This window comes from Diadema setosum, chromosome 18 (genome assembly GCF_964275005.1).
Source record: "Diadema setosum chromosome 18, eeDiaSeto1, whole genome shotgun sequence".
NCBI classification, from domain to species: Eukaryota; Metazoa; Echinodermata; class Echinoidea; order Diadematoida; family Diadematidae; genus Diadema; species Diadema setosum.
The window spans coordinates 34,500,727-34,517,071 of record NC_092702.1 but is presented as its reverse complement, the minus strand read 5'-3'; the positions used below and the strand labels follow the sequence as shown (position 1 = coordinate 34,517,071).

Below are 16,345 nucleotides of genomic sequence, written 5' to 3'. Positions count from 1 at the left end.
ATATTTAATGAAATTGATCACTTCCATCTATTGTATAAACTGTTATTTTTGCGGGGTCGAGAATCACAGGTGGACAGCAAATTTAACAACACGCGAAAATGTCACCATACACTAATTTAGGTAGTACATAGTGCGCTGATGAAGACCTCTGTGTCAATTCGCGAAAACAACATCTCGTGAAAATGTCTGTGACCTCCTCACTCGCGAAAATATCTGTACGCACAAATAACTGTGTATACAGTAGTCTCCTCCAATAGCTGTGAAATACAGGTGCCATTTTAACAATGACAAGGTGATATTTTCTGCACTATCAGCGAACTCCCCCGAATATATGTTGAATATTTCACAAAGTTTTTATTTTTGCAAATTCAAAAACACGCACAAATATCAGCTCTGAGCCCGACATAAATGTGACATACATACATACATTTCTCCATTCAGGTTGTACTCCACAATTGCTAATTCAACCACACGCTTTAAAGTGTTGGGAAGTCCCGATTTGCAAAAAATTAGACTCACAAGAAACATTGCACATACAGTAATGGCATTGACTCCAAAGGTCACTGAATTTCACAGAACTCATGCTTGAATATTGATGCAAATTTCAATTATGTCTTCCCATAATGGTTGATACCATCTGTAATTGCATTAGTGCAAGGGTGCAAAGTACATCAATACAAATACTTAGTATAATCAAGGAGGTTTTATACATTGGAGTTCCAACTGGCTTTGATTATTCAAACAGTTGTCAGATTTCTATTGATGTACAAAGGAATTCCACAGGTGCACTTGTGCCTTTGATGATCGATGTTCCTTGCCGCTGTCTTGCTCAGCATTCTGAAGATTCATTTTGAACGTTATCATAATTTGGCCATATTTTGCTTATCTATTTATTAAATGAAAGTTAAATGAAATGAAATTTCAATTAATGATAAAGCATGTAAAACAAAAGACATTTCCGTCCAAAAATTTGCGCAAAAGTGTAAATCTGAGCTGTATCATGTGAAAATGTTTAAAACTGTACCATCCTGGAAAGCTGGTTTTATCACTTTTCCGCTTAGTTTCCACAAATGAAACTAATATGGAATAATCTTCAAGTATAATTTTTTATTGATAGATATGTCAGATTAGTGCCCGCATATGCCCAGTCGAGTAATTTTCATCTTCATTTCAGCACTTTTTGCTCAATTTCTATTCGCGCATCCTCATGTCTGTACCACTTAGCTTTTATAAGAAGGGGTAGCGAAAAGTAATTACCATCACAAAGAAATATCTTCCTTTGTAAGTGGCTAGTGATTATGCAATGAGACACGAGTCAATTGTCTTCCTATCTGCGCAGCAGATCCTGTTTTGCACATGCTTCAAATATTTTTGAGCGGCGGCTTCGAACATCTAGCAAAGGAAATAAGACGGTTGTGACTCCATTCTCTCAAACCCCCTTGGTATAATTACTGGCATGATAAATCATGTTTCTGGACATGCCTCCATACGTGTAAATTCTCCCCAAATCATGTCATGTGAAATGGTGAATGGTTTTAGAAAAGCTTGTGCTGTATTTTCCGTCAAACTGTTATGAAGTTTGGTCAGTGATATGTGATTCTATATCCTGAATTCCTCATTCTTTCCTGTGAAGTTGTAACACACCTTTAAATAGCTCTGTGGTGGGAATCATTTCCTCTAGTGGCAGACAAATGGTCATTTTGACCTTGTATTGAGTGTGTGGTTGTATATTTTGTGTGTGCATTTGTATATTTATAAGTATGAAGAGACCTTGAATTCAATGGTGCTTTAAATCTATTTCCAAAGCTATCCAACTGTGATATCCACAAACGGGTGACTTTATGGATTTACTTAACCCGTTGAGGACGGTTTGATTTTGCTACAACACGTATTTCCCATAGACACTTGCCCGAGGATACTCAGGACTCGTCCTCAACGGATTAAATATCAGAGGCTGAAAGTTTTTCTTTCCAGATTTTTTTTTGTCCCCCATCACTGTTTAAGTAGCAGCTCTTGAACATAGAATGTATGATGAGTTGTGATGAAATGCATTTGCAAATTGTTGTTCTTGGCTGATTTTAAAGTAAACAAGACCAGGCCATCATATATGTTGTAGCTTATGGTACATGAGTGGTAAGTGTTTAGTAGCATAATGTTGTAAAGCGTCACTAACACTGGTTCTGTGCATTATTTACTTCTATGAAGGAATCTGGCTTTATGAGCACATTTATATGAAAAAGAAAGTGATTCTATACAGCTCTTTGGTAGACAGTATGAGGAAGATGTGACTCTTTTTACATTGATTATCCTATTCAAAACGTATTGTGTGTCCATATGACGCTAAGACAAGTTTATGTAGAAGGAAATCATTTGCTTGGACATTATTAGCTGTACACTTGAAAGAGTTCTTGGAATATTATAAAGGCATTCATATTTCCAAAGTGTCCTGACTGTACATCAATGCAGTAGTGCAATTCACAGCAGGACTTGTGCATAGCTCATTATCATATAGTCCCAGAAATAGACTTTATCCACACACAGAGCAGTGAGTATTATGACTTGGGTTGGTATTGTACATTCTGAATAAATACAATGTAGTTGATTGGGCTGATGTATTACATTCTGCTCTTTTGATTCAAATTTGAACTGAATTTAAATTGGAGGAGGTTAGTAAGTTATTAAGAATCCTAATCAATAAATCATCATCTAGCAATGTAATTTGTAAGACTGAATGTTAATATCATGATGTGATAATGTGGTGTTTCCTGTTTTTGAATTTGTTCACTTCACAGGAGCTTCTGCTACCACCTGCACTCCCACTGTACCCCGGTCTCCAGAATTTTGATGTGACATTTAGTACGTCCCCTGGGGCAGGGGACTCGGTGTCCTCAGTTGTGACCAGCAAGGGGGGAAGTGGGGCTGGTAGTGGGGGAGGAGGAGGCAGTGCTGTTGCAGGGGGCATTGGTGATGGACCCTGCCAGTGCGAGCCATGCCGGGAGCGGAGGGAGATTGCAGCGGAGCAGGAGCATTCGCGCCAGCAGCTTGGGGAGTGTTGGACAGAGCTGAGTCATTTGGTTCGGTGTGTGTACTGGGAGGCCGGTACCTCCCTCACAGGTAAGGGACACAAAGCTTCACGTCATTGCATTCCATCCATTGTTCCCATTGCAATTCATGCATGATGGTGATTCCAGCTACAAGTGATGGATAGAGCATTGTAGCCCATATTGTACGGGATTTCTCAATTATGTTATTTGTGTAACAGCCACCAAATATACACGCAGCATAATGAAAGACTGCAGTAAACTACTCCAATCAAGATTTTCAAATGTTTGTGGAAAGGATGTCAAGAAAGTTGTGTCAAAACAGAAAGTAGGATGTGGTAGTTGTTATACCTTTCTATTCAGTGCCAGGCTTGTGGCAAGAAACTTCTGGTATTTGTTAAACAGCCTGTGAGAACTGGATGGAACAGCTTTGAAATATCACCTGGATGAGAAAGAGCTATTGTTACCCACATCAGACATCTGAGCTGTGGTTTTGCAAAATCGTTTCCCCTTATTTTAAGTGCCAGCTGTGAGAAGAGGGCATATTTCTTATGTTCCCCTTTGTACGAAAGCCTATGGGATTTCCATGTTTTAAAGAGAGAGGGGAATATAGCATCCGGGCACTTGAGCACTGGATGATGAAGGTTTGTGGTTGATGAGAGTTTCTCGACAGTGGGCAATTTCTCATATGTGAACACGTTAAAAAGGAGACAATCACTGCAGCTGCCTTGCGTGTGTAAGCATGTGTGTGACTGTGTGCACTGTACATGCTGCGGCTTGCCTAAACTGTGTATGTGTGCATGCATGGTATGGATGTAGCGCAGTGGTGTAGAGCTCGAACTGGTACTGAGTGGAAATGTGTTATGTGGAATATGTAAAAAGTTAACATGGCACTAAATTCTATTACTGCTCAAGACGTTTGAAATTGGTATGATATGGACAGGCTACATTCGGGCAATACGACATTAATTGCCCTCATAGAATCGTAATATCGTAAATGTTGTATCTCCCTCAAGGCCAGCCCATGTTACATTAATATCGCCTTCAAATTCTTTTCATGTTAGGCAGATAAACTGCATGTAAATTTGTGTAACACTTCGAAAAATTGAAGAAAAGGGTTCTTTCTGTATTTTTTGTTTCTTTTTGTTTTTATGTATTGTTTTACTACTGTAACATTGCATATTGTTGTAGTGTTCCCATCAAGAAAAGACAGCACACAGAATTAACCAAAACTGAAAAAAAAAATCTTGAATTGTGCAATATTCCTCACACTTTTTCAGAGTGTTTGCTAATCTCGGTTCATGTTTAGGGGAAACTTACTCGTTACAGAGCCACTCAAGTGGATGAGATGTGATGTCTTCATGTCATCATTAATGTGGTGGATGAATTATTATATAACTGATATTGGAAACCTGAATCCAATGTGTAGGTGAGGAGAGCACCACCAAGCTGAGTCTTCCACGCATGAAGGAGCTGGTGCACCGGCTGTGCGCCCACGACCCACACCTCCTCTACCTCTGCCTGGAAGCCGAGGTGGAGGACTTCATCAAGGAGATGCGGGAGCGTCTCCTCAAGCAGCTGGAAGGGGGCTTCCGCACCCCGCCCCTGGCCAAGCAGTTCATCACCATGCTCCTGGAGGAGTATGCGGCCCTGTGTTCGGCTGCCCAGACCCTCCTGGCTATTCTCGAGGAACTGGTGAGTGGCATTGAGCTAGCAGTCGTATTACGAAGCTCCTATGACCCCTATACATGGAAGGGAGGACTGTGATATGGTCAGTTAGGTGGTAGACTCATTCATCCATCTTACAGATCCTTGGTTTGAATCTTGGCCAAGCCTGCATCCTGTCCATGGATGCATTATGAACTCCAGCCCTTGTGACCTAGGTGTGTAAGTGGATATCTTACAATACTGAGGTGATGATAATGGTTAAGTATTCATCATTTTCTACTACAAGGAGCCCATTTCTGTTTGAAAGTATCTCCTCAGTTTAATCAACTTGTTGTCACCCTTTAATATCACAAAACAATTTAAGCCTTGTTATGATGTGGTTATGTACGGCACTTAGCTGTGTCGTGCTTCTTGATGTAAATGCAATCGTATAACCTTACAGGAGAAGGAACACCTGCGCAAGTTTAACCTAACATGGCCACTCCACAACAAGCACCTGTTTCACTCGCTCATCTACATGGAGCCTGGTCTCCATGACAACCTGGGCACGCTCATCAAGCAGCTGAGGGCCATGGCCAATCAGAAGGAGCCGTACTTGGAGGAGAGCTATGCTAGCCTCCTCCAGAGGTGAGTAGAAAAGGGGGACAAAGGGGCTCTGAATGATTGCCCAGTGCAGGTGTTGAGTAGGGTTATGTTTCTGACTTGGCAGGCTTCAGAAGGTAGCAAGGTTGGCAGGACATGTTATTGCTATGTAGTATCGTACATGAACTGTGAATGAAGCATCCTCTTCAAGAAGCATCACCTTTGCTTGTCCAAGCAAAACTCGGTGCTCTCAATTTTCCCATGGCCAGTCTCATCAAACTGACATCACTGATAGATTTTTGTTTTTTTTCTTTTTTCTCTCTCCTGAAAACAGCACATCTCTATCTGGAATTAGAAACAGATAAAGTTGTTGGTCAAAAATGCAATGTGAACATTGTATACGCCATATTTCATGGTGGCTGTATTTTTATGAATTTCACGAGTTGAGTGATATTCTTGAAATAACAACATGCCAAAATATTACAACCCTTAACACAAATGCACTGTTTATCATCTCCAATATGGGAAATTACTCTTTTCCCTTATTGAAAAGGGACAATGCTAAGTTAGTCTTTTCTGTGGTTCATGATTTCGATTAGCATATTTTGAAATTATGATTATGGAAGTCCTGATTCACAAATTTTTATGCTCACAAAGTATATGATGTATATGGTAAGCTGTAGCAGGATCGTGCACTGAATGTGTCTGCTGATGATGGCTCTTCCACTTACTTCTCTCCGACTCTTCTTGCAATAGGTATCTTCAGTTTGACAATGATATGTCGGTGGTGGGCGTAGTGTGGAGGGACTGCCAACAGCTCATTGAGGATTATACCGACGAACAGGTGCGCTATCTCAGTTCTTTCACCCTTTCCCCACAGCCTTATTAAAGGGATGGTATAGTATTGATACAGATGAGGATTAAGCTTTTAACGTTTGCGACATACTAAGAAACCACTTATGAAATGTTAAAGAGCATACACTTCTAAGAGGAATTCAAAGTTTATTCGATGAAAATTGGTCTTGAAATGGCTGAGATATCCAAAAACAAGGTAAAACAAAGGGATCCTTACAAAAGCTTGGTCCCATCTTTTATAAGGATCGCTTTGTTTTGGATATCTCTGGCATTTCAAAACCAATTTTCATCAAATAAACTTTGAATTCCTCTAAGAATTACATGCTTTTTATATTTTATGAGAAGTTTTCTCATTATCTCACAAAAAATTTGGAAACCTGAAGCTCCATCTCGACCAAAACTGTACCATCCCTTTAATATGATATAGGAAAGGCTTATCAATATTGGAATTACTCTCTACCCAATGAGGTAACAAAAATATTCCTTTGTCTGTCCGACCTGGACGTTCGTCTCATGTAGGAAGATAAAGCCTATTCAGTGTGTTTTTGTGATACCGGGCCCAGGTATGCTACAAGTAAAGTTGCTGTGCTAATTGAACATGGGGTACAATCTCTCAAGGTCAAAGATCAAAGGTCACTGAATTTCTGGCTAGAAATTACATTATTCAGCTGCAACTTCAGTTATGAACTTTCATTGGTTATATGATTTGTTAAGAAAAAGGTACAAATCGATTACATACATAGATTGTTAGAGACTTGGGTCAAAGTTAGTGGTTACTGTACTTTTGCCACAATAGGTCATTTCCAGCCATTTTTCAGCCGGAAACATTCATCGATGATATAATTTGGTGGGCAGGGTAGAGAAAAATAGATGGTTATTTGAAGTAAAGGTCACAATCAGTAAAGTCAAAGGCTATTGCACTTTGGTCATTTGTGCATGTTAATGAAAGATCATACTTGGTGATATAATAGTATATTGAACAAATGAGTATGCAGAGGCATTCCAGTTGACTGTACAGCCATCAATTTGCTCTGGTTAGTGAGAAATCTTTTGATTTCTTTCCAAACAACATGTACATTCATATCTTTATGACAGCTTAGTTATCAACATTGTTGCCTTTCAGTAATCTCTCTCCTTATTGTCCTGATATCAGTGACATTTTGCCGTATTTCATAGCTGTCCGCTCTGAACATAGACATACATCTAGGCACTACATGATATGGGGAACTCTGTAAAAAAGAATATTCCAAGATTTTGCTGATTAAAAACTACCTCTTGTGGCACTCCTCTCTGCATAAGTATTAGATGGGAAATGTCAGAAGTTGGGCTTGAAACTTTTAACGAATTTCTTACTTTGCATATAAAGCTGAATTGCACAGTAAAGTGTACCAAAGCGATGATGTCACAGTCTTTTGTTATAGCTTTGGTTGGAACCAGTTGTGAGCATGGTTAGCAACAATAGTGCTCACAGATATTTGGGCCAGGTGAGATTGTTAAGAACCAATTCCCAAGGTGATGAATGGCTATGACATCACACTTTGGTACTCGCTCAAGGTTCACATATTAGTCCATTATTTCAGTGTTTGTATTGCCTGCAATGCTTTGTTAGTATGTAGTGTGCCAAGTAGGCTATGCTTATGTGATGCAAATTTTACTCATTGTAGAATGATTTGAGCATGCAAGTGTAGGATATTGCAAGTTTCAGAGGACTCAGTGCTAGACATCGAAGAATGGTTGGTCTCTTAATCTGTATGTCTGGCGTATTACTGTAATTTTATATGACTTTGGTTTATTGATTTATTCATTTTTTGCTCAAATAGGAATTGTATAAAGGGAAGGATGCACTGAACCGTTCGTGGGATGTGGGTGTGTCGTCATCCAAATCGTGCCCGCTCTTCTCCGATGCCTCTAAGGCTGCAAACAGCAGGAGCATGTTTCACAGTCACTCATCTCTGATTGGTCACATGGGAAATGGAGGCAGCTCGCACGACGCCACGATGAACCACAAGGGCTCGACCAAGAAAAAGTGAGTTTGCCATCAGGAAGTGAAATTGAATGGATTGATAGAAGTCGGTGTCCACTACCTGGACTCCTTTAGGTTTTGGGGCATAAGATCCTTCAATTTGACACTCTGGTGATACCTCCTTAGCATTTTGTCTTCAAAATTTGGTACTTATTAAACAAAAGAAACTTTTAAGGTATGTCATTATAAAACTAAGGGAAAAAAAAGTTTGATAATATATGCCAGACTGCTATCTGTCCAGTGGCAACCAATTTCAACACCATGATATCTATGTAAACTCCATCTAGACAGATTTACAGCCCTCCGAGTTATTGTTACATTCTATGGTGATGGGCCATGAAAAAAATAATGTGCATTGGTCATGGTGCCCCAGTCGTAACTTCTGTGTATCACCAGGTATCTATAAAATGATTGAAGTGTGGAATACCCTCAATGCTTTGTATTCAGACTCTGAAGAGACAGGCTTTTATACATCCTTGTTCAAAACCACTCTAAACATTCAAATTAATCAATTCTTGCATCGAGTTGTTTTTATTGCAATTCATTGACCCATTGCCCTACATCGATGTAAATCAGCACCGATTAATCAGTGTTTTAGTAGTAGCCATGATGAAAACTCATAGGCATACATACTCTGGCTGGTTTTGAACCAACAATTTTCTGGTAACCGGACAGGCGTCGTATCCATTGGATCATTGGTTTGAATCAAGCCAAGTATGCATTCCCATGCTTTTTTTTTATCATGGCTACTATGAAAACACTGATTAATTGGTGCTTATTTACGTTGATGCAGGATCCTGTCAACATGTTGTGCGATGTTGGGTCATGGGTAAACAGTCAAAAGTTTGTGCAGTCAGAGCTAACTGTTCTCTCTCTCCTCTCGACAAGGTGCCTATGTGATGACTGCAGCTTGAATCGCATAACGTCCAGCCTCTTCACCCCTGAACTCTACGAGGAGATTGGCCTCAAGCGGCTGACCGAGGCTGCTCCCGGTGGTCAGCTGTCGACCCTGGACACGTTTTTCCAGTCCATCAATCCCCCCGACCTGTCTTCCACAACCTCCTCCGAGTGCTCCTCCCAGGAGGATAGCGAGGAAGTCATCCCAATCTTCTCTCGGAACGATCTCATCTCGTCGGGGTGAGTTAAGCCATCTCCGATTCAGTGGATTCACACATGAAGGAGCCAAAATACACCAAATCACCCCTATCAAATGGAGTGTAACATTTATGATAAGCGTACTGCTTCATGCAATGTGTGAGAAAATTACTTTGGGTGTTATTTTTTAATTCATTTATTGTTATCAATTTTGTGATTGTGTGTTTTGTTATCAGTGGAAATGAAAGAGACCAGCATTACACATACAACGTTTGAAAAAAGAATTGCTATGAGCAGATAAAGATGTACAATTTGTGTATCCTGAAACAAGAAATGCTATGCTGCAGAGAGGTTACTGAGTGTCATTTTGATGATAAACTTCATTGCCCGTATGTATTGAACAAAATTACGGCAAGTGGCAAATTGTTGGAGATTATACAACTCGCCATTCTCTTTAGGGTGTTGAAAGAGCAGATAAGAGAGTATTTGTATCACCTTGTTTACTCACGATACAGCTTCTGTTCTCCGCGGAGCGAAGACTCGGATGACTCCGACGACCTCGACTCAGAGTCGTCCCCTTCACCGTCCCACGAGAACGCCTTCGAGGAGGAGGAAGATGAGGAGGAGAGGGAGAGACGGCATGGCCAGAACCAGTCAAGAGGGAGGGGCAGACCAGACTGCCGGGCAGCTTCTCCGGGGCAAGTCGGGGAGAGGCAGACTAGTGGTGGGGACTTGAAAAAGGTGAGCCACCTGCCTTGCCCTCCACAGTATTGATCAAAGTTTCCATGCCATGCAACATGGTCTGGTCGTGTGTTAAAGACTTAAAAGACCCGGTAGAGTTGGGATTCGATGGAATGGGAAGGCTGGCCCATCTTGGATATATTTGAGAATCCCCATAATGAATTGTGTACAGCTTTATCACTAATCTCTATATCAATACACACACAGCCAAAGAGTCTCAATTGGAGTTGACCGTTAATGATGAATGTATGCTTTGATGCACATATTTGCTGTGCGGTGCTGTTCTTGGGTTTTGAATGCACCACGGTGGGCAGCGAATGAATCGGGCCACCCATGAATTCCCATGCTACTTGGGTCTTTAATGCCAATTTGACTATTCATTCAACATTTTAGGGGAATTTTCATCTAGGGACCAGTGCTTCTCTGTATTTCAAGCTTTTGAGTGTCACTTTTTTTTTCTGCCAGAGAATTTCTCTCATACAACTCCAGAATTCATGACCAAGTGAGACAGTCACAAACAGATGTTTGAAGATGAAAGATATGATTATTCTGTAGTTGTGGCACTATCTGAGGAATTTTTATGTCCAAAAACATTTCAGTCAGTGTTAAAAATTGTATACTTTTGGAAATAATTATAACAGATTTATCATGTTAATGAACATGTTAATGGAAATTGATAAACGTGGTCCCTCTAGAGTGACTGCAGTTTTGGCCATATTGTGTCTCTGTAGCCTTTTCAAAATTAGTATCACTACATGTTTAGAACTTAACATTCAGGTAACCAGTCAATACAAATCTGGCCTTCCATATCAGTGAAAAGATGTTTTGTTTTTTTCTTGTTCATCATTCATGCAAGAGGTTGTGGATTCTTCCTGCAGTAAAACCTGTGCAAGGGTGTGTTTTTATGCTAGCCAAAGGATTTCTCACATCTGTAGATAAACCTTCACAATTTCAAAGAAAGGTATCATTGAATACAGTAAGGTCTATATTTGTTTATACTTCATTCAAGGGTTGTTTGCTCTTTTTCTTTTTGCAGGACTCTTACATCTCCAATAGTCGACCCTGTGAATGTCATGCCTGTACTGCCAACCTCAGTTCTCATCTCCCTGCTACAACCACAATGACGGCCAACATTGGGGACAAGAATACCCTGCCCAACAAGCCCTCGTACCTCTTTTATCCAAACCTCCCAAACCACCAACCACTGGACCTCAGTCATCACGGCATCACTGCCAAGCACCCTCTCATCCACCCACACCTCTATAACCTGGCTTCCCAGAAGCCCACCAAGATTCCCAACCACTCCCAGCAAGCATTCCAGCTCAACCTGGATACCACGGACGGCCTCCAGGCCTACAGTGACTGGAACAGTGCCTACGAGAGTGCCAAGATGGTCCTACACTCCCACTCACACTCCCACGCCCACTACAGCCATGAGGATGCGCCTGACCTCGTCCAGAGTGTCAAGGCCACACTCCAGTCCAAGCAAGCATCAGTACACCAAGCGCATCACGAGGCGGAGAGCAAGGCAGCTAAGGAGGAGAAAGGCAAGAAGCACGGTCACGACTCCAGTGGGGTAGTGGGCAGCATCTCTTCACTACCCCTCAGCGAGTGGACAAAGCAGCACCGGCTGCCTCATGGCCAACAACTGCACAATGATGGCATCGGTAAAGGGAAGATCCTTGGGCAGGCGCAGGAGCTATGTGCCAAGCACAATCTCCCCACAGTGCCCAAGATACCAAACAACAACCGGTTCTTCCCACCCTTACTGCAGGAGACCGATGCGATAGCTGCAGGCACGCTCACTTCGGAGGCGCTGGCCCAGCAGTTCAGCCAGGGCGTACTGACACAACAGGGGTTGGTGACGCCAAACATGTTGGCAGCTCCAGGGGCGGGGCTGCAGCTGCAGAATGCTGGCATTCATATGGCTGATGTGCACCACCTCCAACAGCAGCAGCAGCAACAGGTACCCAGTGGGGGAAAGAAGAAGAAGAGTCTAAGTGGGGAGGAAGCACTCCCTGCGGAGCCAATCATCAGGGTACCCGGTGAGTTATGTCATGCATCTCATAGGGCGATACTGAGACCAGAATGGATGTATGATTACTAGGAAATAACAACTAAAGGATAGGTTATTCGCCTAGAATATAAACTGCAGTCTTCTGTTGACAGATGTCCCGTTTTCATGTGCACAGAATCTGTTGCTGAACATGATGAAACTTAGCATGTATATCTGCAAACATTTTTATGCCTCCGCCACGAAGTGGTGCCGGAGGCATTATGTTTTCGGGTTGTCTGTCCGTCCGTCCGTCCGTCCGTCCGTCCGTCTGTAATTAATTTTGTGGACAAGGTAACTATCGAAACCCGTTGAGGTATCCTAATGAAACTTGGCATGTATGTGTATTAGGGGGTGAAGTTGTGCCTATCAACTTTTGGGTGCACATGCTCAAGGTCAAAGGTCAAAAGGTTAAGGTCAAATACATAAAATTTCACTATTTCCACCATATCTATTGAATGCCTGAAGATATTTTCTTGAAACTTAGTGTATACATGTATTACCCAATTAAGATTCTCTGGTGAAAGTTTGGGTCATGAGGTCAAAGGTCAAAGGTCAAAAGGTCAGGGTCAAATACATAAAATTTCACTATTTCCACCATATCTATTGAATGCCTGAAGATATTTTCTTGAAACATAGTGTATACATGTATTACCCAATTAAGATTCTCTGGTGAAAGTTTGGGTCATGAGGTCAAAGGTCAAAAGGTCAAGTAAAAATATTAAAACTTTTTTTTTTTCTCCATACACATGTACCTTGGAAAATTGTTCAAGGTATCTTCATGGAACATAGTATATACATATACTGACTGGAAGTGATTATCTAGAGAATGTAGGGTTCATGGGGTCAAAGGTCAGGGGTCAAAGGTCAAGTGCAACACTTCAAAATTTTACTATTTCCCTCCTATCATGCAATGCCAGCAGGGTTATTTTTTCTTACACTTGGTGTATGCATACATGTGTAACCTAATAGAAATTCTCTGGAAAGTTTTTTTTTTTCTTCTTTTTTTGTCTCAAAGGTCAAAAGGTCAAAGATCAAGTGAAAGTGCTGAACTAACTTTTTCCTCCATATCTCGCAAGTGGCTCAAGTTATCTTGAAACGTAGTACATATTATGCATGTTCTACCTGAAAGTGATTATCTTATGAAGTTTAGGGTCAAGGGCCAGATGAAAATGGTAACAATTTACTATTCAATTCAGAAATTGCACTTTTTCTCCACACCTGTACCTTGAAAATTACTCAATGCCTAAATGTATGAATGGGTCAAAGTCGAGTTAAAGTCCTTAAATCCCTAGATACATGCTCTCCTATTCATCCAATTAAACCTAGGTCAAGGAAGGTGAACATTCAACACATTTGTGACAAACTTGTCATTTCAATATTTAGCCAATTTTGTGAAAATGTAATCACACATTGTCCACATGTACTATCTAGACCTATTGGGAAAATCATGCATTATGGCGGAGGCATACCAGTCGCCAAAGCGACATTTCTAGTTTTTTACTGATATTTGTTGGTTCTTTTGATGTCATCCAGATTACCTGAGTGAGCAGCAGCTTCAGCCGTGTTCCCACCACAACCCCATCTCTCACTCCTCAAGCATGCTGGGCTCGGGTGCAGGGTTGTGTAACAGCTCCATGCAGACTGCCAACAGCACCCCAACCTCGGCTAGTGTGTGCAGGTAAGATATTCTCCCCTCTGTTTCCTGCCCCCATCCAAAAGAAACTTCATTTTGTGTTTGATGGTACTAAAAACCTTCTGTGGAGATCTTTGTTCAAATAAATGCCTATAAGAGTGGGATGGTTCATAAGTATTTCATGATTGTCGCCTTATGTATGTGATGATGATACATTGCTTAGCACAGAAGTGGAAGAAGGCCGAGTTTCCTGCATCACAAAAAATTTGTTTCCTGAAGTGTAGATTCTTCTGTTATTACCAGAATAGTCAGTTTACTATTAACAATTTTCAGAGAAGCAATTTGCTTTTCTAAAATGACCAGAGCTGAATCTAGTTTGAGTAAAACTATCTGCTGAAGTTTCATGGTTTGCATGTTTTTCAGAGTAGAACTCTTTACAGTCTTACTTCCGGTATGACCAGTAGGGAGGAGCCATATTTTTTCTCCAAAGTGGTGTATATTAGTCATTAGAAAATCGCCATATTCAGTTTAATCAGAAAATAGTTACTTTTGTGTTTTCCTCTGTTTAAGATAGAAAGTGCTTAAGTAGACCTCGTTTGCCAAACCTCTGTAGAACTGATGAGGTATCTCGCTGGGCTTACATGGGCTGACCCAGGATTTGAAACAATGAATTCAGATAAAAATATTTTGATCCCGTCCTTTGTGCTCTTTCCCACCCACAGCAGTGAGCCAGACTACGAGACTCCAAACTACACCCAAGAGGAGGACATCCACGATGACAAAGACTCCAACGCCTCCAGCACCACCAGAGAACGAGAGTCCAAGCACTGCGAATGCTGCTACTGTGAATTCTTCGGGCAAGGGGTAGGTTGCGTCTTTGGTCATTGCCCACTATCAAATGTTCTACCGAAGTGAAAATGGTGTAAGGCAATTGTATTGATGAATTGTTTGGTCATCCTTGTGTGCCCATTGGTAAACCCATGAAGGATACCAGACCTCTTACTGTTGTAGCTGTCCCTTTTTTTACGGTGATGCTGACGGGAATGGGATGGCAGGGATGGGGAGGGGTAGGGGCAGGAATAGTAATGGAAGTAAATTGACTTGGCTGACACCGCACCCCTCTTGTCCTCAAACAACTGTGTGATAGTCTGAACTCGGCTGGTATATGCTGTCATATCTTTCTCAAGGCTCACCAGACCTGTGTAAATGTGTCATCAGAATCAAGTGGTGCACTGGCATGCTTCTTGACTCTGCCATTCTTGAATGTATTGTCACCAAATTGTCCCCAAATGTTTTAGTTAGTGGCTATTCAACTTCACTGTATAAATTTCCATTTAGTCCAAGCTGGAAATCACATTGCACAGCCATGTGTCTTACTCAGCGTTAGTGTCTGTGTGATAGTTGTTGGTTGCGTCATATTTCCGGCAACATGGCTCAACCTACTGTAGTGGTCCCTTACAGGGAAGTCTTAAACAGATGGCAACGGAGAGAAAGGAATTTGTGGCTTAGCGGAAAACTGGAAACATTTGCTGATTGAAACGATTTTGAGGCGATGGCCTTTTTTATGGAATGAAAACTTTGCGAATTGCCACTAGCATTCAATGCATTGTGTAGGAAAAACCTTTCACATGCATTTTACTTTCGTGAATCTTTCCTCGCAAAATTTGCTAGAGTTTCGCACATGTGAACATTTCTGGTTTTACAGTATATTGTCAGAAGCCCACTTGTCAATTCAATTCTTAGTGTCAGAAAACATACAGGCATTGGAATGAAATAGTGTTTCCCATTGCAAATGAATCATGTCACATGTTATGCCTTGTTTGAAGGAGTAATTATCAGCACATCAGATAACTCAATGAAACTTACTTTTGGAAGATCCGGATCATGTATGTCATGCTGTATATCAGAGAGTCGTTACTGACACATCCTTTAATGCTCTGCCCTCTTGCAGCCCCAACCTGCACCGACGAGTCGGAACTACACTGAAATCAGGGACAGACTCCGGCTGAGGCTGAGGGAGAGAAAGGTAATGAGTCATGAGGCACCATCTCATGGATAATTTGCAATCTGTGGTGCCATGAAACTTGAAGTTTTGTGTTCAATAACCAATGGGTTCTCAATTGACGTAACTCTTTGCTTCCTTGAGTGTTCATGTGAGGAGTAATAGACATTTTAATCATGAGGGCAGGTCTCAATGGAAGTGCAGTGTGCATTCATAAGCAAATGAGAGTTTGAAGAGTCTTTAAGATTTGACTGATAGTATAAAATTTGATGTCACCTTAGCCCACAGCTCATAGCATATCGTTAAAGAGCTTCGTGCATCAACTCTTTAAGGGCTATTCAGACATCACAAACATTGATATTTTTTACAAGGCTTCAATGTCTATGCAGGTTTCCTGTATACAGACGCTCAAACAGGAAAAGGCAACTGAAAAATACGCCTCGACTCCTTTTGTGTAGAGAGTAGATTTATGATATCTATTATACTGTAAAACGAGGAATGTTCGCATGCATTTTAATTTCGCAAGAGCCAAAATTCGCGAAATTGCAATGGACGCAAAAGTTCTTGTCTACACTACATTCATTGATTGCCAGTGGCAATTCACGAAAATTCATGCTGCAAAAAAGGACGTAAAATACAAAGGTGCAGA

At 41.2% G+C, this 16,345-nt stretch overlaps 1 protein-coding gene across 1 annotated transcript in view; it reads left to right on the top strand.

The window, feature by feature from the left end:
• The window catches only part of LOC140242095 (uncharacterized), a 55,890-nt gene that overhangs the window by 32,444 nt on the left and 7,101 nt on the right, over positions 1-16,345 (top strand). Inside the window, exons 5-15 of the mRNA XM_072321855.1 lie at positions 2,793-3,114; positions 4,471-4,736; positions 5,152-5,336; positions 6,048-6,135; positions 7,967-8,172; positions 9,058-9,306; positions 9,780-10,005; positions 11,042-12,050; positions 13,595-13,739; positions 14,417-14,558; positions 15,646-15,720. Coding sequence (XP_072177956.1) covers positions 2,793-3,114; positions 4,471-4,736; positions 5,152-5,336; positions 6,048-6,135; positions 7,967-8,172; positions 9,058-9,306; positions 9,780-10,005; positions 11,042-12,050; positions 13,595-13,739; positions 14,417-14,558; positions 15,646-15,720 — 2,913 coding nt within the window. The remainder of the gene's footprint in view (positions 1-2,792; positions 3,115-4,470; positions 4,737-5,151; positions 5,337-6,047; positions 6,136-7,966; positions 8,173-9,057; positions 9,307-9,779; positions 10,006-11,041; positions 12,051-13,594; positions 13,740-14,416; positions 14,559-15,645; positions 15,721-16,345) is intronic.